General features: G+C 47.1%; 1 protein-coding gene across 1 annotated transcript; it reads left to right on the top strand.

Moving 5' to 3' along the window:
• Window positions 1-265: 265 nt before the first annotated feature.
• ZNF512 (zinc finger protein 512) lies at window positions 266-19698 on the top strand. The gene is made up of 14 exons (XM_066180270.1): window positions 266-335; window positions 2773-2831; window positions 4131-4339; window positions 6072-6161; window positions 9692-9775; window positions 11671-11795; window positions 12172-12258; window positions 13857-13955; window positions 14336-14503; window positions 15133-15327; window positions 15990-16091; window positions 17520-17582; window positions 18111-18209; window positions 18671-19698. The coding sequence occupies exons 1-14, from the start codon at window positions 309-311 to the stop codon at window positions 18989-18991; spliced, it is 1728 nt and encodes a 575-aa protein (XP_066036367.1). The 5' UTR covers window positions 266-308; the 3' UTR covers window positions 18992-19698.
• Window positions 19699-20569: the final 871 nt, after the last annotated feature.

Here is a 20569-nt window from a genome sequence, read left to right as displayed (position 1 = left end):
CCTTCCGGGGCGGGAGGCGCCCGCGGCGCCGACGTGACGCGCTCGGAGCCGGTGGCGGCCCGGCTGCCGCCCGGGAAGCACCGCGGGCCCGCGCGGCCTCCTGGCGCTGCACGGCCCGGCGCGGCCCCGGGACAGCCCGCACAGCGCGGCGGGGCCGGGCGCGGCCCCGGGACAGCCCGCACAGCGCGGCGGGGCCGGGCGCGGCCCCGGGACAGCCCGCACAGCGCGGCGGGGCCGGGCGGAAGCGGCGGGCGGGACCGCGCGGGCGGGCGCGGCGCTGACGTGGCGGCGGCACCGGCACCGGCACCATGCGGGACGGCGGCGGCGGCTCCGCGGTGAGTGTCCGCCAGTCTTTTCGCCGGTGCCGCCGGGGAGCCTGGCCGGTCCGCGGGTCACCGCGAGATGGGCTCCGACGCTGGGATCGCGGGAGCCAGCCGCCTTCCCCCGGGGCCGCCGGCGCGGCTGTGCGGCCCGGCCCGGCGCGGTGAGCGGCCCTGAGCGGGCGGCGAGCGGGACGCGCTCCCGGGGAGCAGCGGCGGGAGCGGCTCCTCTGCGGCCCGGGGCCGGGCCGTCCCCCGGGGCCTCGGGCCGGGCCCGGCTCTGTTCGGGCCGGAGCGCGGAGCCGGGCGCTGTTGGCGCCCGTGGTGCGCTTTGTCCGACGGGCCTTGGTTGCAGGAGGACGTAGTTGATGGAGTGTGCGGGTAGGAGCGGGAACGTGCGGCCGGAGCAGGGAGATCCCCGAAGGATCCTGAGCCCTCGCGGGGACAGTCGGGGCCCGCAGGATGCCCGGCGGCCCTGCTGTGACACCTTCATCACCTTCGGTTTCCGCACCAGCCTCGTCCCCTCGGGGCTTTCCGCGCTGTGCTTACGGCTTGCCGGGCTGGGTGCTGCAGGGCGGCCCGTCCCCAGCAGCAGCCGTGTTCCAGCTCACAGAATCCACCCCTCTCCATCTTCTCGGGCTCTGGGCCGCTGTTTCACTTTTCCTCAGCTGTGCAAGGAAAGTGGCTTTTTTGTTTTCCTTATGTCCAGCCGTTGGGCGTTCCTGCGTGCATTAGGTCTCCGTTCTTTTAAGTAGGAAGTAAACGGTATAAATGAAAAAAGACACAGAACTTAAACACCGGTTTCTATAGATGTTTCCTTCATAATTGCTGTTACTAACTTCTCAGAAAGCCTGACAGATAATTTTCACTCTCCCTTTTTGTTGCAGATCCTTAACTGCCACCAAAGTTCTTCATACTAATCTTCACTCTGAGCAATTTTTTTAGCTATAAAAACTCCATGAATCTTGAAACACGTGCCATGTTTGTCAGTCATTTCATTTCTTCTAATCAGAGATTAAGCCAGTGAATTCCAGCAGACTCTGCTTGCCTGTTTATTCATTTTTATCAGTGTAATCTCAATGCTCTGATTTTTTCTGGCTGCTGCTCAGTGAGGCTTCTGCACATTTCTGATGTGGAGATTTCCCAGACAACACTGTTGACACTACTGTTTGTGTGTAAATAATGCAAACACAAGCATTCAACTGACTTTACTTCCAAAGGAGACGAGATTTGACTGTGAAGTCATTGTGAAGCAGTTGTGAATTTTCTCCTGCTGCTTCCCTAACATTTCCAGGAGAAGACTCGGGCTGGAGGCCCAAGGAGAGCCTGGCACTCCACAGGCACGGTTTAATCATTCATGTATTGGTATCAGTGCCTGCTACTGAACTTCTTAGCTGATAGCTGGGGTGTCTCTCACCATAGATAGTGTGCATCACATCTTTCTATAAAGAAGACATGTAATTTAGCCATCATTTCTTTCTTTCTTCTGTTTTCTTTTCTTGGGTGTGTTTGTTTGTTTGTTTTGTTTCATCGGATTTTTTTGTTTTTTCTTTACCTTAGTTGATTGTTGTTGGGGTTTTTTGTGGCTTCTTTTCTTTCCAGTTTCTTAGCCAGTTCCTGTACCTGGCAAAATGCTACCTTTGTTCCCTAGGTTACAGTTTTGGTATTATATATACTTCCACTGGGCAGTGATTTTTATTTTCTAGTCTGTATAACTGCTGTTTTTGTCATGAGTTTCCTAACGAAGAATGTCATTCAGTCATGATCAGTATTTGGAAGAAGGTGGTGGTCTGTCATTGTCCACCCACTAGGAGCAAAGTACAGCAAATGAGTTGTTCACGCTGACTTGTAAATGTACTTTTTCAAAGATGTGTTAAATTGCATGTCTTAAGAGGAGCATAGCAAGTGATAAGTGACAAAAAAATCTTTGTTAAATAAGGAAAAGGGTTTTGTGATGCGGATAAAGTGAACATCTGGGCAGCTGATGGGGTGTGATAAAGTGAGTTATAGAATGAGGGCATGAAGGAGACTAGAGACAACATTCTTGGCGGGGTAAATGCAAGAATTACTTCACTGAGGAAAAATGAGTACTGTGCAAAAACTAGCAAATGAGTGTCTAAAATACTTATCATCAGGTGGTGAAGTATAGGCAGAAAGCATGTATATGGGTGAATATAGTGGAGACAAAGAACGCTCCATCCCATCCCGCTGCAAGGGAAGATTGGCTTTCATATGGGGACTGTGGAGGGACTCATCCCTGCTTTGATTTCAGTTCTAATTCAGCTGGAGTTGGAAAGGTTAAGCATTTCCAGTTGCAGAGAACAGTGGTTTGTTATTCAAAGGGTGGTGTGTACACATCCTCAGAGTGCAGGTGATAGTGCTTGGCTGCATAGTGAAACATGCTAAAAGAAAGGAAATGGTGCTGCTAATGTGAATTGTTCTGCCTTGTTAGGACACCGGGACTGGACATCACAGACAGCAGAAGCTCAAGAAACCCTTGGGAAATAAAAAGTATGTGAATGTTTTTTTGTTTGGTTTGATTGAGGGCAAGAAGAAAGCTGAGAGAATCCTAGTGGGAAACTATATCTGGTCTTTATAAATACTCTGAATTTTAAGAGTTGCAGCAATTTTAATTAGTGCGTTGAGAGTCTCAGCTGACTTCACTTTTTGGTTTGTAGGAAAAGTGTTTCTGACGCTTCAGTGTGTATCTTTTATTTTTTTTTTTTTTTAAAAGGATTTTAATATAGTGAAGATAAATATTTTAAGTCCAAGACCAAATGGTGCTCTGAAATCATTTCGGGTATTTGTGCATTTGTATTTTGGGTGTGAGTGCAACTTAAAGACTTTTGTTCGGGAAATCCTCTCCCCATGCTTCTGCAGTACCTCCTGAAGCATATGTAATGATCTGACCTGATGCCACCAGTGTCCCCCCTTATTAATTCCTGGAAAAAAAGGTGAGCTCCACAGCTCAGAGTATTAATAGAATTAATAGAAAGGCCATCAGTAATCACTCGAGTGATCTAGTCATTTCAGTTGGTAATTGTAGTAGCAATGGGATGCATTGTAAAATGTTTCTGTTCCCTCTTTACATGGATGGTATTTGCCCAGAGAATAGATATTCTGTGTGTCTTTGACACCTCATTCAGTTTGCTGTCACGTACAGGAATGTAGATGTCCAGGCATTTCAAGGCCTGAGAGAAATACTTTGGGACAGTGAAGCAAAGTTCCCTCTGATCTCTAGGAAAAAAAATGGAGTGCTGCTGATTAGTCTGAAGTAGTCTTAATGTAGTGTGGTTTGTAGGATGTACTGGAAGGTTGTCTTCACTGCTGAAAGCCTCACTAGTTAAAATTCTTACTGGCATGAAATCTTTAATTGTGTAGTGCCAGCCCTGACTCTGGGAATAGAGACTGAAGGAGATCTTGCCATTTGTGGGATGGAAAATGTCTCTTTTGTAGTGGTGGGCTGCAGAAATATTCTTATATTCCAATGATAAATGCATATTTTTAAATTAAGATTCGCTTGCGCCTGCTTCTGAAGTTGAAAGTTTGAGATAGGATGAATATTTTTTTCGGTTCCTCTCGAGAGCTTACTAATGTCATTATTAAAAAGATATACTGAAAAACAACACTGAGGATGTTTTATCTTGCTGGCACTTTACAGTTCCCAAAAGTCAGGAGATTCAGTGAACTGTGAGATAAATTTTTAGAATACTTGGGGAGATGAGAAGGATGTCATCTGTCAAGTCTATTGTGATTGATTTATTGTGATGTGTATCCACATACACAGGAATTCAACTTGATGTTTTCCAGGTCTAAGCAAGTCGAGGAGGCGGAAGCTGCTGCTCCAGGAGCGAACAGTAACTGTGATGACACGGACACCAACATTTCCTCTGCCCCACCAGAGGGCCCAGTGAACGGGAGTGCAGAGCCCAGGAGCAAGCGGACCATCCGCAGGCCTGCTTACTGGCTAGAAATGAGAGGAATGAAGAACAGTGTTAACAAGTCTTCAGAAAAAAAAGGTATTTATCACTCTTGGTCCAAGGCAAAACTGATTTTCACTCTGGTTCTTTGGTGAGAGACTCGTTTGCTCCTGAAAGACATGCTGCAATTCAGCCAAAAATTACAAGCTTGCTAGTGCTGCTCATGTATAGAAAGAAATGAACTTCTGCTACCGCACAAACGCGGGTACAGTTCTCTGATATTCCACAGTTCCTTTTGAGTGACTTGTCTATTAAAATAATCATTCTGTGGCTGAACTCAGTACTATCTGTAGAAGAGATAAGCATAAGAGTTACACCAGTCATATCAGAAATAGGCTTCAAGAGCTTTAAAAATAGAACCATCAACACTAAAGATGTGGCAAAGGGGACCATTCAGCAGTATTTGGGATTAGACACAGCTTTTGTGGTTGGTAGATCATTATTTTTTAAGGATGTCTTTATTTTCTCACATTTGTCAGTTACAATTTTCTGATTTGGAATGGTGTGGGTCTTAGGTTGTTGTAGGAACATTCAGATTTCCTGGCCTAGGAGCTGTTTTCCAAACTTCTTGTGTGGCAGAGAGTCAAAACTTCAATCTTCTTTAATGCACTTTCTTCTTACCTCTAAGTCAGGATCCACATTGAATTCTCTTGTGGGGAGAGGCAAATTCAGTAGCTTGATAGAAGTGAGACTGCTGTAGCTCCACAGCCCCAGGTCCAGTCAGTAGCAAGACTGAGTATTCCTGTAGGAACACAGGCATACAACATAAACACACAGGAGCCACGCAGATCAGCATTCACACCAACAGCACCATCAGCCTCCATCCTTAAATCCTCAATCCACTCAGTCCCTGGCCTTTGGATCCCAGTCTCCTCAGTTGCTGGTCCGTGGATGTACTGGCCCCTGTGCCAATGCCACTGGGCGGTGAAGGCCTCCTTTCAGAGAGGCTCATACTCACAGACCCTGCTGGGTGTCAGACATGACAAGATTTGAATACTGACCAGCCACCTATTTGCAAGCAAGTGTTCTTTGCTGTCGTTTCACACCTCTATTTTCCCACACTTGATCAACCCCAAACTGGGTAATTCTCTCCCTTTCCCTCCCTTTGATACCACTCCAAAAGTTCCTAGTCTTGTGTCATGCTGAGCTGTTCCCCACTGGGATCCCACGTGCTGCATAACCCTAGGCAGTAACACCACACTCTCCCTGCTCACTGTTTCCCCCTTCCCACTTCCAAAGGGTGATTCAGAGAGGGGTTGCCACTGACCTATCCTTGTGGGTCTCCTGGGACAGACCCAGGAGGAAGCTGTCTGTTTCTTAAAGTCTACAGTTGGTGTTCCCTGCCTACCATTGTGCTTCTGTGCTCATCCGTATTCATGGAGACAAGACTTTGATAGGCTTGGAAATGTTCAGGGCAGGCATGATATTATTTGGGTTTCTGTATGCTCCTTTTTGTGTGAGTGCAGGTGAGGTTTTTATGACATAGCCTAGCACTTTCTGTCTCTTTTCCTGAGGATTATTTTTCCAGGCCATACTGTGGCACTATTTCTTCCATACCTGCTGTATCAGAGTATTGTGGGCCATGGGGTGCCTAACTGTTGCTGAGAGAGAAGGCTGTGTCTGGTTCACTGGTGTCCAGGTGCCTCACAAGAGCTACTTTTGGTTTTTTGACTAAGTATTGAATACAAGGATAAGATGAGGCGGCAGTAGACTCAAAGCTGTTATCCACACTGAATATCAAGACTGAAGCATATCTGTTCTTACTTACCAGGAGAAGTACTCTTGAAAGGCAAGAGGAAATCTGAGCAAAGGGAAGGCAAAGATGTCAAAGACTCTCCCAGGAAGAAGCGGAAGATTTCGGGTAATACAAATAACTTGTAATTCCTAATTACAAGTCTCCAGGTACCTCAGACTTCTCTGCCCAAATGACATCTTCTGGAGTCTTCAAACTCTATTTCTGATTCTGAGCCTTTTGTTCTAGGAGACCATTGACTAGTGTCTGCTTAATCAGTGGGAGGTGATCTAATTTCAGTCTGTCTTAGGAGTCCAACAAAAGGAGGGAGGAAGGGAATTATGGGAAGTATGGGCCAGTCTGCATCATTTCAGTTTCCCAAAAGATTATAGACTAAATAATCAGACACAGTACTTGGTAAACATCTGGCGATTGAGTAGCTGATAACAGCAATATGGGTTTGTTAAGAAGAAATCAAACCCAAACACTTCTTCTTTGTCACAAAGACCGAGGGGAAAAATGCATGGCATCATAGGTGTTTCCTTCAAAAGGTTTGTCAGTTGGTGGTCAAGTGCAAAGGAAGGTGTACAAGTGGTGAAAGTAGGAGCAGGTGACACAGAAGTGTACATTTGCTGTCCAGTCTTGCAAGGATGAGGTCAGGAAAACCAAATCCAGCCTGGAGTTGAATCTGGCAAGGGATGTGAACAGCAACAAGAAAGGGTTCTACAAGTACATGAACAGCAAAGGGAGACCAGGGAAGGTGTGAGTGCTCATCAGAGCAGGGCAGCTGGTGACAAATGACACAGAAAAGGTACTCGGTGTTTTCTGTGACTAGATCTTTATCAGTTAAAGGAATCCTTTGGGAATCCCAGGAGCCTGAGACCAGACGGAGGGAGAGTCTGGAACAAGGAAGCTCTACGCTCAGTGAAAGAGGTCAAGCTCAGAGCACTTAAACAAACTGGATTTACCAAATTATTTGGCAGTAGTCTTGGTTAAGTGGGAAGGTCTGAGGGGACTGGAGGTTAGCCTGTGTGACACGCATCTGCAGGAAGAGTCAGAAGGGGAATCCAGGAAACTACAGACATGTTGCTCTGGCCTTAGTGCCAGGGAAGGTCATGAAGCAGATTATCTTGGGTATTGTCATGTGGCATCTACAGGACAACATGGTGATCAGGCCCAGGCAGAATGAGTTTAGGAATGGTAGGTACTGCTTGACTAACCTGATGTCCTTCTATGACAAGGTGATGCACTTAACAGATGAAGGAAAGGCTGTGGATGTTATTTACCTGGACTTTAGTAAAGCCTTTTGACACCATTTCCCACATCATTCTTCTGGAGAAACTGGATGCTCATGGCTTGGACAGGTGCACTGTCTTTGCTGGGTGAAAAATTGGCTGGATGGCTGGGCCCAGAGAGCCATGGGGAATGGAGTGACATCCATCTGGGGCCAGTCACCAGTTGTCTTCCCCAGGGCCCAGTATTTGGCCAGTCCAGTTTAATGTCTTTATTGATGATCTGGATGAGGGGATTGGGTGCACCTTCAGTAAGTTCACAGGTGACACCGGGTGAGATGGGGCGAGGATCTGCTAGAGAGCAGGAAGGCTCTGCAGAGGAAACAGGACAGGCTGGAATGATGGGCCAAGGCCAGCAGTGTGAGGGTCACCAAGGCCAAGTGCCAGGTCCTGCCCCTGGGTCACTATAACCCCGTGAAGCACCCCAGGCTGGGGCAGAGGGGCTGGAAAAAGCCCTGTGAGTGTTGGTCAAGAGCGGCTCGACACAAGCCCAGCTGTGCCCAGGTGGGCAAGAGGCCAGCCAGTGGCCCCTGGGCTGTGCCAGCTCTGGGGTGGCAGCAGGGCCAGGGCAGTGCCCGTCCCCTGTGCTGCCACTGCTGGGGCACCTCCAGGGCTGGGGGCAGCTCTGGGCCCCTCCTGACAACAGAGACCTGCAGGGGCTGGAGCGTGTCCAGGGCAGGGAACGGAGCCCCAGGAGAGGCTGAGGAGCTGGGAAAGGGGCTGAGCCTGGAGAAAAGGAGGCTTAGGGTGGACCCTGTGGCTCTGCACAGCTCCCTGCCAGGATGGTGGAGTCAGGCTCTGCTTCCACAGAGCAAGTGACAGGACGGGGGGAAATGGCCTCAAGTTGCACCAGGTTTAGACGTGATACTGGGAGCAATTTTTTGCCCCAAAAGGACTGTCCAGCCTTGGCACAGCTGCCCACAGCAGTGGTGGCATCCCCATCCCTGGAGGGATTTGAAAGGCATGTGGATGTGGCACTTGGGGACATGGGTCAGTGGTGGTCTTGGTGGCGCTGGGGGAACTGTTGGACTTGATGGTCCTAGAGGGCTTCTCCAACCTAAACCATTTAGGATTCTAAGTCCCATGGGGCCTGACAGGTTGCCATGAGTGCAGAGAGCTGGCTGATGTCATTGTGAGGCCACTCTTGATTATCTTTGAAAGGTCATGGCGACTGGCAGAGGTTCCTGGAGGCTGGAAGAGAGAAAATGTCACTCGTATCTTCATAGACAGGAAGAAGGAAGATCTGGGGAACTACAGGCCAGTCAACCTCACGTCAGTCCCTGGGAAGCTGATGGAGAGAATCATCCTGGAAAGCATTTCCAAACACATGAAGGACAAGATGGGAATTTTGAGCAGTCAGCATGGATTCATGCAGGGCAAATCATCTTAAATTGACCTGATAGCCTTCTACAGTGAGGTCACCAGCTTGATGAAATAGGACTATAGAAAGGTGGTTCACCGTCTGTCCCTATATTCAGTTCTGAGTATTGTTTTTGTCACCAAGGACTTGGAAGGATGTAGACAGCACAAAGCTGAAAGTGACAGCAAGTGTATTGGAGAACTGGCTAAAAGTTAAAATGGTCTTGACAATAGAGAAACAGTTTAAAAATAGGACAGAGAACAGTGTAAAATTAAAGAGTATATAGTTTGGGAAGAAGTACTGTCACAGCTGAAAAACAAAGAACAGCCTCCCAGGAGCCAATGCTTCAGAAGAGGATTCAGGATCTATAACAGATCAAAAGCTGACTCCGGACCAGCAGTGTCATCGTTGTTTTTAGGAAGGCAGATGTTAGACTGAGCTTTGGGCAGGAATGTAGACTTTGTGAAGTAATTAGACACATGAAGTAATTCTGTTGCTCTAAGGCAGGGTCACCGTGGAGTGCTGTTTGCAGGAGTAGGCACTGCCATTCAGGAAATGTGTGGGACATCTGGAGAGGACAGGGAGATGAGAGCAAACAGCATAACCCATACTGAAACAATAAGAGTTTTTTAGTCTAAAGAAGACTGGAATGAGTAGAGAAATGAGACTCTGTTTTGGTTGTCATCAGATGGACTCAGCCAGACTGTGCACAGATGATGTTTCAGTGTGAAGACTTCCCATCGCCTGAGCTTTGTGTATGAACAACCATAGAACTTATAAATATTTGGGTGGGACTAATGCCTGCCACTATAAATAGCTTTTGAAAGGGAACAGGAAACATAATCTGACATTGCTTTAAAAGAAAATAAAATACTGAACATTTCTGAATAACTTTGAGACAGCAGACTAGATAGCAGCCTTCTAGCAAAAAAAAATAAATCTGCTTTTTACTGTAACAAAACTAGCACAACTGAGTCTTCTGGCTTGTCTTGTTTGTGTTGTAACAGGGAGAAAACAGCAAAGTGGAACAAAACAAAACTCCAGGAAGAAAGACCACCGTGTTCAGAAAGAGCCAGAAACCTATGACACAGGTAAGAAGAGGCAGTAGCTAAACATTGTTGATGAAGCAGATCAAAGATAAATGTGATTCTAGGATTTGAATCTGAGCAGCAGCTGTGTTTCTGGTGTTTCCATTCAGCAGTTCACTTTACTGTTGACAAAGAAGAGCTGGCTGCTGTCCTGGCACTGTCAGTACTGCAGGGCAGGGCTGAAAGGACTGCACACTGCCTGAGTGTAGTTCCACGTGCTCTTGCCGTTGCATAATGTAATAGTGAAGGGGGAATCACTTTTTGAACCGAAGAAAAAGCCTGCTAAAGTAGGTGCAGTTCTTTGAATGGTTGGCCCATGATCTCCCCTCGAATGGATGGTTCCACCCAAAGTTATCTCCTCCCTCTCCTGGTTGGCAGTTACTCCCCAAACCCTGCCCCTCATTCCAGAATGTTCCATGCCAATCCCCCACTGAGCCAGCCCCCTGCCAGTTACCCCACCTGTTTGGTTGTCAGTCTATGTTAATCCTGTCCCCTAGTTCTGGAAAGTTCTGTGTTGCTCGAAGAACCGTTGGACTGTTCAAGCTGTACCCTCCCGGTGTGTTCTCCCACTGGCCTCTGTTTTGTAAGCCCCTCCTCAAGCTCCTCCCCAGTTTATGGTTAGTTTATTGTACCCTCCCCTTGTCCCACTCCCATCCAAAAATCCTGGTTCTGCCCTTGTGCCAAACTTCTGCTCGGGATTTCACAAAGAGGCCAGAAACTGGAAATCATGCCACGCAGGGTGCTTTTCCCTGGCTGTTAAGTAACCCAACCTGGTGGTCTGTGACTGCTTTTACTTTTGTCTTGGTCTGGGAGAACAGGTATCTGTCAGGGAAAGATGGAGTTTCCCTTGGAATAGAGAATGTAAACCACCCCACCCCCCTTTCCAATTATAAATTTGCAATTAGAGGCTTTCAGGCAAAGATTTGGGAATAGAGATAACAGTTCTTTACTAGGAGTATTAAGAATACAAATGTAGTAGTACAAAAAAAAAAAAAAAACAGAAACAAACAAACAAACAAAAATCCTAGAAATCCTGACAGAGTCAGAAATCCTAGAAACCCTGACAGAGTCAGAAATACAACCTGACACCCTGTTGGCCAGGGTGTTGGAAGCAGTCCAAAGTCAGCCCTCCTGGAGTGGCAGATGTGGTTCTGTTGGAGTAGAGATGGTCCTGTAGAAAAGGGTCCAGTAATGGCGAGATGGGTCCGGTATTCCCCTGGGAATCCAGTGGGAACACTGGATATCTGCTCTTCCTACAGCTCAGGTTTTATTTAGGTAGGAATGGACTGGATTCCCCCACTGGGTGCAGCATCTCCCAATGGGATGATGTAATGTGTCCTGTCGTTCGTGAGCCTTAAGGGCCCAGTAACAGCAGATGTCCCCCTGGAGGGAGGATGGCTGGGGGAAGAGATAAGGAGCAATGCCCCACCCCATGTGAACAGCTGGCCCAGGATCAGAAGGCACCCACCCCCTCCTCCCTGGAGTTAAAAGAGATGAAGAAAAAAACCATCTCCCCAGCAGCTTTCAAGAGATGGAATAGAATGAACATTTTTTTGGTTACATCACCCAAGACAACTATGAAAACACTTTTCCCAGAAGAAAAGTTTACTCAGCACGCTAAAGTAACTGTGCAACAGAAATTAAAGAAGGAAAAGTAGAACACTCCTTGGAAGGAAATGGTAGGTTAAAGAGTGTTTGTTAAATGCTCTTTGAAAAGCAGTGATGTGTGCTGTGTGACATTGCATACCCACAGCTGTAAATAAGCTACACGTATTGAAAAACAGCTGGACACAAGTTTGGTGGCTTGTGACCTGTTTCTTTTTAGAGTTCACTGTGCACACCGAAGGAGAAAAAGATCTTGTGTTAGCACTGGTGTTCTAAACACTGTGTTTTGACAGGTAGTATAGAAGAGCAATGGTCTTTAGAGATTCAGGACAAAGGCCGAGTTACCTGTCCAACGTGCCGGGCTGTGGTGAGGAAGACTGTAGAAGGGCTGAAGAAACATATGGTAAATTGCAGAAAGGTAAGAACACAAGAGCTGAGCTATGGTTTCTTTACTCCTCTTCAGCTTACTGATAGAAATGCCTGCCTGTTTTGTGTTGTGTTTGAAACCAGTTTCATCTCATCAGCATGTCCCTGAGCAAGAGTCCTTTGTACATCTATCAGAATAGTGCTTGGTGCTTCTTGCCCAGCCTTTTGCTGGAGGTCTGGGGTAGTGAGCAAGGGTGTAGTTATTTCATCGTTCCACTAAGTTTTAGTCTCCATAAGATCTGTTCTTAGAAGACAGTTAAACCAGGCCCAAATAAATTGTTCTGCTCTCCTGCTCCTTTGCCCCAAAGACTTTTCCACAGCTTTGGTTAATTTACAGTTAAATGCACCATGTCCTTGTTTATTTCTAGGAAATGTTCACGTGTCATCACTGCGGGAAGCAGCTGAAGTCTTTAGCAGGGATGAAATACCACGTCATGGCAGACCATAACAATCAGGTGACACAACTGCTGTGCATCTAAAACTCCTACAGGCAGAACAGGCTTCGGTCCTTTCCTGGTACACCCAGAAACAGAAGACAGAGTGGTTTTTTTCAAGCGTCGTAGCTGTTCAAATCTAGTCTAACTCTTATTTTTCCAGTGTGACTTGACGTCTGAAAAACAGTGGAATGTTACCAGAGATGGTAGGCATGCAACATCATAGAAAGAGGGATGAATTTCTGTTTAGGCTGGTAATAAGTCACACATAAAAGGAATTCCCAATCAGAAGGAAAAAGATTAGGCTGCAATTTTCAGTCCTTTGCTAGAAAGGAGGAGGTTTTTCTACATGCAGAGCAGACTAGATTTGAGGTAAAACAGCAGAAGCAGCAATTAGTTCCCATCTCTTTTCACTGTAAAAGTACTAACCTAACACTAGATTAGTACTTCTACTACAATCTGCTTTTCCTCTTTACTCTTACTTTAAAGAAGGCAATGTCTCCTGTTGTAGTTGTGAGGAGTTAGAGCTTTTGAAAAGGTCACTTGGAAGTTTGTGTAATGCTGAGATAATTCACTCTGATTTTTTTTGCACAATTCCCAGTACTGCAATTTCTGAACCTACAGGTATGTTAGTAAATTACACAGATCAGGGATCATGTTCTGGCCCTGAGGATTAGGTCTGTGTATTATTTTACTCAGTCTAAGTGTAATATTAGGTAAACCAGGAAAAAGTAAACGACATCAGAGAGAGAATAAGGAACTTGAGCTGTAGTTTAGCACAGGTGAGTAACTGTTACAAGCAGTCTGCTTCACTTTAGTCAGGTTAAGTGGAAACAGTAGGACCAGTAAATGTTTAAGATGCATCATTTTCTGTCAGTTTACTCCTTTTAAAGGTAATTCCTCTTTGGTTTAACCCCAGCCAGCAGCCAAGCCCCACACAGCCCTTCACTCTCTCCCCCACCCGCAGGATAGGGGAGATAATCAGAGTGAGAAAACTCATGGGTTGAGATAAAGACAGTTCAATAGATAAAGCACCCAAGCAAAGCAAACAAGGAATTAATTCGCCACTTAGGCAGGAAGGTCCAGACGTCTCCAGGACCACAGGGCTCCATCACACATGGCAGTGGCTTGGGACAACAAACGCCATCTCTCTGAATGTCTGCCCCCTTCCTCCTTCTTCCTCCAGCTTTATGTGCTGAGCATGATGCCATATGGTCTGGAATATCCTTGTGATGATCATTTGGCGTCAGCTGTCCCAGATAGGTCCCCTCCCAGCTGCTTGTGCACCCCCAGACCACTTGTCGGCAGTATGAGAAAAGCCCTTAGCACTGTGCAAGGGCTGCTCAGCAAGAGCAAAACCATCTCTCTGCTGTCAGCCCAGTTCTCAGCACAGATCCAAAACACACTCCCACACCAATTGTCACTTCAGCCATAACCAGCACAGATCATTAGAAAGTGATCATTATAGTAAATACATGCCTGTAAAATCATCAGTTGCAGAAATTTAATTATTTTAGAAGCTTTCCTGCCCCAGTGCGTTGAGTAGGGAATTCCCTGTGAGAAGAACTGTCAGTGCTGAGCATCCTGTGTTGTTCATTCATCTTTCTGCTGTGCTTTAGCCGGTTGTGAAGGAGGGGGAAGAACTGGACGAGCAGCTTGAGCGAGAGCGCCTTCGGAAGGTTTTGAAGCGCATGGGAAAACTAAAGTGTACAAGGGAGGTAAGCTGCATTGTGCAAAGGGTGAATTACACAGCAGTGAATGCAGAAACATAAAACGGGAGTGCTGTTGAGTGTGCTCTGGTGCTGGCCAGAGCAAGATATGTTCCAAGATCCAAGCTATGCTTTGAAGACAGAGTAGCATAGAATCATAGAACAGTTTGGGTTAAAAGAGACCTTTAATAGTCATTTCAGAGCCAATTCTTTGTTGCAGATTTTGTCTGTCTGAAAAGACCAACATTGAAGTTTTCTACCTACCTGTCTCTGCTCTGTCAGGATAAGTGGTAGTACTTTGGTTAGCAAACTGTGGGTCCTGTTCACAGTGGTTGTGTAATCCCTTGAAGAACAGTTTTCTTCCATGTATTTTTCTTCTCTGTTGACAGGGCTGCACAGGCAGCTTTACCAGCATAATGGGATACCTGTATCACATTAAAAAATGTGGGAAGGCTGCTTCTGAGCTGGAGAAGATGGCTATGAAGTGCCATCACTGTGGAAAAGCATACAGATCAAAGGCAGGACTTGTCTACCACCTCCGATCCAAGCACGGGCCGGTGAGTGCACCCTGCAGTGCGTATCGGGGCACTGTGATGAGACTTCAGCCACTCAGACTTGACACATGTGCAGGCTTTTGTCTGCTACTTTGTTGGGGACTTACAGATCACAAATGTTTGCATTTTTCTGCTCCTGGATTTTTTTGTCCTTGATGGTTTCCTTCTAGCAGCAGCTGTTGCTTGTCTGTGACTAGGATGAAGTTTTTTAACAGTAAATCATCATGGCAGCAGTTTTGAGCTGACTTTTGCTCCCTGAAAGAGTAATGCTCATGTAACTCGTGAGATGCTTTCCTTTGCTCTTAGAAGACTCACCACTGGAGCAGAACGGGCAGTCTTGTTGTCCATGAGGGTTTTGCAGTGAATGATGGAATACCCTTCAAGACTAGCATCTGCATGAATTGCTCCAACTGACTAGCTCTCTGCCTGAGCCTCACTGCTGTGATCCCTGTGAGCAGATCCAGGGGTCTGTCTGACTAGTGGGATGCATTTCTGTCCTGTGTCTGTGACAGTAAACCATAGCTGCTGCAGCCTATTCATGAGGGATTTGGCAAAACATTTATTCCCAGTATTCAGTGTAACTGAAATAGGAAGTAGTGAAAGAGGCTCACTTTTTTGGGCCTTCATTGCAGGTCACTTTCCTCCATGAGGAGAGAAGAACAGAGAACCTGAAAGAAATGGAATGGGAGCAAAACAACACAGGCAGAGTTCAGAGGAGATCTGCAAAGGTGGCAATCTATTATCTCCATGAGCTGGCAGGAGAAGAGCTGGCCAAAGAATGGCCCAAAAGAAAAGTTCTGCAGGACTTGATTCCAGATGACCGGAAGGTACAAGGCCTTAAAAACGTTTTATAGGGTTCAAGTTCATCCCTCCACGTCTGCTGAGTCTTGTACTGGCTCCTACCCCGTGCTTAGGGCACAGGGGGGATTGGGTTCTGCTCTCTCTCATCTCAGATTACTGTACTTCTACAGCAGCAGTTGCTGTGGTGGGAGTGTTTTGTTCAGGCGAGCTGTAATGACTGCGAAGTCCTGTTGCTGGAGTTCTCGGTGGGCACAGGGAACGTGTCCAGTTCTGACGATTGCTCACAGGTGATAGGCTCAAGATCACTCCTGCCGTGCTGTGAGGCCCCAGCAATCCTTCCAGTCTCTCATACATGCTGTGGTATTTCACAGTGTTTTGGACTTTAGAGTTTCCACCAGAGTCTTTTAGGCTGTGAGTGAAACCCAAGGGAAGAGGATGCTTTATGATTTCAGTGGGGTAGGTGCATTTAGAGGAATTGCTGTCGTCAAGGCAATGGGAAGTTTCAGGTTCTGATATTGTGGGGGTTTTCCAGATTCAGTTGTGTTTCTAGAGAGTTGGTGACAGGAAAACATTGATTATTGGGAGTTTGCCTGTTAGAGTAGAAGAGATTGCACTTCTGTCTCAGCCTAGAAGAGGAAATTCTGCATTGCCAGCATTATTCCAGCTCTCAATTCCATCTTTGTCTCAGCTGAAATACACTCGTCCTGGACTGCCCACATTTAGTCAAGATGTGCTGTGCAAATGGAAAACAGAGATAAAGATGTACCGAAGAGTCCACTGCCCAAATCAGGTAATCCTTAACTGTTTCTGAAGCCCCAGAGAGGACAGATTCTGGGTCTGGATGAGCCAACAGCTTCCCACAACCTTGAAACTGTAGTTGGTCTCTCTGTGGGAGACAAATCCTGCTCCATCTCAATATGGTTGTTCAGTGTAATCACGACCCTTTTTAGTCTTGGGGATGTCTGGGGTTGCTCTTTTAGTCCTTTGCATCAAAATGCCTATGGGATGATCCTTTTGGGAATGTGTGAACACTTGAGAGCCAGTAACTTGGTGTCAAGCTGGTACAGTTTTCCCATCCAGGTGGGCAGTTGGTCCATTTGGAGGTTTGAATAGTGGAAAAATATCAGGCCCCTGCCTTTCTATCTAAATCTAATCACAGAAAGAAGGGGTAGAGGTGGAAATACAAGAGTAATGAGACTTTTTCTGGCACAGCACTTAAGTTTTCTTCATTGTGCTTTTTAAGACAAGCTTTTTAAGCCCTTTTCAACCTGGCCTCGAGCATTTCCAGGCATGGGGCAGCCACAGTTTCTTTGGGCAACCTCTGCCAGGGCCTCACCACTCTGACACAGAAGAGTTCCTTCCCAGTATCCCATCTAGTCCTGCCCTCTGGCAGTGGGAACCCATTCCCCCTTGTCCTGTCATTCCAGGTCCTTGTCCAAAGTCCCTCTCCGGCTCTCTTGGACCCCTTCAGGCACTGGAAATCTTAGTTTCTTACGATGCCTTACAGCACTCACAATCACCAACGGCCCCGCTGGTGGAGGTGGTGGTAGATATCTCCATGTGATGCATGCTGTCAGAGAGCCAAGGGTCAGTGGAGCTGCCCTCTGGGTTTGGTGGACAGATTATGCCTCCCTCATGCCCAAATGCCCTCCCCAGTATTCAGGCTGGCATAATTTTCAAGTATCAGAATTGCAGCACCATGTTGTATGTGGAGCTGTCTCTCCAGAGAGCAGCTGTCCTGTGTCACCAACCAGTAACCCAGCAGCAGATCTTGCTCCTGCTTCTGTTCTGCAGCCTGGGCTGAGGGCTGAGCACAGTGTGGTACCCCAGGACTGATGCCTGAAGCTCCCCATGGGACAGGCCTCTAAAGCTGCCCTTTAAAGAGCATTTTAAATTTTGAATTTTTGAATTTTTCCTCTCTTGCACTTCAGGCAGAAAGCAAACTATCAGTTCTGTCAGGCAGTTGATAGAGCATGAGTGTAACTGTCGCAGAAGTCTCTTTATTATGTCCAGGTGTGCTCAGAAACTGGAAATATAAATGCTAAGCTTAATGAAAACTTAACTCTTCTAATGGTCTTTTTACCAGAAGCTTTCTGGCTTCTACCTCTCTTTTGCACTTTTGGGCTTGCCCTCCAGACAATGCTTTCTTGTCCAGGAAGAAGTGATTTCTTGCTAGCATGTTGTTCACATGTTTGTTTGTTCTTCTTTACCGTTTCAGGGTTGTGAATCTGTGTATGGCAGTGTCTCAGGACTCAAGTCTCACCTTGGCACGTGTACCTTGGTTGGTAGTCTTCCTCTTAACAGCCCCACTGTCCTGTCCCTCTGATAACCCTTAGTTCAAGCTCTTGTCCTGCTAATCCGAGATCCTCACAGATCATGGATTCACACAATGGTTTGGGTTGGAGGGGATCTTAAAAGATCATCTCATTCCAGCCCCCAGTTTAGGTGCTCCCCTGTGTGCTAAGGAGGTTGCCATTGCAAACAATACTTGAGACCTTGAGGAAGTGCCCCAATGGCATTCCTTCTGATGACACAGCAGTTCTACCTGTAGATTCACAGCTACGAGAGCAGTTTTTCCAGGTGCACTGCTGGAGACCTTATGGCATCTCAGAGAGCAGTCCTGTGCCTTGGGGGCACAACTGCTCGCTCGTGTCAGTGCTCCTGTAGCTAAAGCTGTCTGGTATGGATGAGAGTTTCTAGTTTTTATTGCTGGGTTCTATCTGAGCAAGATTCAAATGAAATATATAGGTTTATCAGCCTCCTGGTCCAGCAACTCTTGATGAAATCTTTTTGTTTGTTTTGTCACCAGGGAGACTTTGTGGCTGGTAAATACAAGTGTCTCCTGTGTGAGAAGGAGTTCATTTCAGAGAGTGGGGTCAAGTATCACATCAACTCTGTGCACTCTGAGGTAAGGCAGGCAGAGTGGAACCTCAAACCCCAGGCTGTTGGGGGTGGGGAGAGTGTCTGAAGAAGTAAATGCTGGATGTGTGCCATGTTTTACTTTCTCCTTGCTCACTGTTGGGTACAGGGTCCTTAAACTTAGCTGGTCTTACGTGTTGGTCTGGGGAGCAAGTGTTGTGTCATGTCACTTTCCTTGTCCCGAGCTGCTGCTGCTCTGTTCAGCTCTGCAGCATTTCCTGTGCCTTCAACTAGGCAAATGTCAAATCAAATCTGAATCCTCTGAGACAGAGTGACACCTGAGGAGACACGTCAAAGCACAGAGCATTGTTAGGCAGTTGCCTTTCCAGATCTCACATTTCAGGGAAGCCTTGTCCCGGCTATAAATACAGCTCTATCGTAAGCCCTGGTGGGCTTTGTTTGGCATTTCCACCACCATCTGTACCAACCTGTTGCCTTCTAAACCTGCAGGACTGGTTTGATGTGAATACAACGACCACCAAAAGCTTTGAGAAGCTGATGAAGATCCGCCAGAAGGAAGAGCAGAGGAAGCAACGGAAGAAACGTCCTTTGACCAGGGGCAGGAAGAAGAGAGCTGGCACCCTGGCTGCCAAGAAGCTCCCCTCTGCTGGCGTTGAAAAAACAAGAAGTAAGAGAGGTCGTCCACCACGAGTGAACAAGGAGAGTGCCAGCAGTGAGGAGAGGGCACCCCAGGCTGCACAGAGAGCTGAAGTTCCAAAAACCAGCCGCAAGCGAGGCCGAAGCAAATCCCTAGAAGATGAGAAGGAGTAATTAATTCTAAGGCTTTTCAGTTACAAGCCCCACTTCTGTCAGGCTCATAACCCACAGCGCTAATACAAGCAACTGAATGTCTTTGGGACTGTGACTCAATTCTGCGGGTGGCTTTGATACTGAAACTTCTGCATCTGGTCAGTTGTGAGGAATACAAACCGAGGCTGTGGTGCAGAGTCTGCTGCTGCTGATGGTGCAGTTCCTTTGGACAGTGGCACTGACAGTGTACCCAGTGTGATCCCCGCTCTGGTTGCAGTCTCAGTTTGGTCATACTAGTTGCTTGTTTAGTGGCTTCCAGTACAGCAAGTGTCTGTTTTGTCATCTTCCTCTGATGTGTGAGATCAGGGTTCTTTTTTTACACTTCTTCTCCTAAGGGACTGACTAGCAGAATGTTTAGGTCTCTTCAAGGGGGAAATCCTTTCTTGCACAGAATGCACACAAACTAAACATGGAAACAGTGCTGTGCAGAATGTGGTGCGAGAATGTGGTTTCTTGTCTGTTTGGTGTGTGGTGTTCTTGGTGCCATCCCTCCTCACACAACACACCCCAGCCTGCCTGCAGGGTTGTCCTGCATGCACTGGTGCTGTTCGTTTGTCTTCGCAGCTTCTCTTCAGAACTCCACAGTGCTGTACTTGGAGCAAATGTTCACCATGTTCCCACTCAGTACAATAAACCCAGGAATTAAAGATTTTTCATAGTTGTTTTCAGTCTAGAGTCCAGTTTCCTGTCATTTATGAGTTACTAACGAAACCAGCTCTCTAGACATGGGTATTTTTCTGGTTATTCAGTAACATACTCCTCCACATAACACGGCACGAGGGAAAAAGCATTCTCCAACAATCCATCCCTGTCCATCAGCATTACAGCAGATTGTTTGCTGGATTGGCTCAAGCTGGTACGAGGTGGTGGCACTACTGCCAGTCCACTGCTTGTGAGGAGAGAGATCTGTCTCAGAGCACCTGCATCCTGCTGTAATGGGGCTGAGAGAGCTGCCCTGAGGCCAAGGAATTCAGCAGAGAGGCAGAGTCACCTCCCTCACCTGCTGTCCACACTGCTGGAGATGCAGCTCCGGATACTGGTGCTTTCTGGGCTGCCAGTGCACGTGGCCAGCTTGTGTCCAGTGCTGTTATCCCTAGGACCTAGACTGCTCTCCATCCATGGATTCCCCCGATTCTTCTGGATGACATCCCTCTCCTCCAGCAAATCAGTTGCACCAAGCAGCTTGGATGAAGGCATTATGTAGTGTGTGCAACAGGCCCTGGAGAAGCGCTGAGCACTGCCCCAGCAAACTGGTCCTTGCTGTTATCAACTGTACTTGAGCAAGTACACACTCAGAAAGAGATCTAGTTTTGAAGGAATCAGAAGTGATAAAAAGAGACCAGCCAGTCACTCAGTACTTGTTGCAGTGATTCATTGTACTGAAAATGCTGTGTTTTCTCATTGGAACTTGTTTCCTTTTCAGCCTCTGTATCCCATACTGCTGAGTCCTGGTAACTGAAATAGCTTTATGGTATCAAAAATTTCTTCCTGCATATTTGTAGTCATTATTAACTCCATACATAACTTGCTGTATGAGCT

Source organism: Chamaea fasciata, unplaced genomic scaffold (genome assembly GCF_029207755.1).
Source record: "Chamaea fasciata isolate MVZ Bird 193981 ecotype frontalis unplaced genomic scaffold, bChaFas1.0.hap1 SCAF_3, whole genome shotgun sequence".
Taxonomy (NCBI): Eukaryota; Metazoa; Chordata; class Aves; order Passeriformes; family Sylviidae; genus Chamaea; species Chamaea fasciata.
Note: the sequence above shows the minus strand (reverse complement) of the source record. Positions and strands in the feature narration are given on the sequence as shown.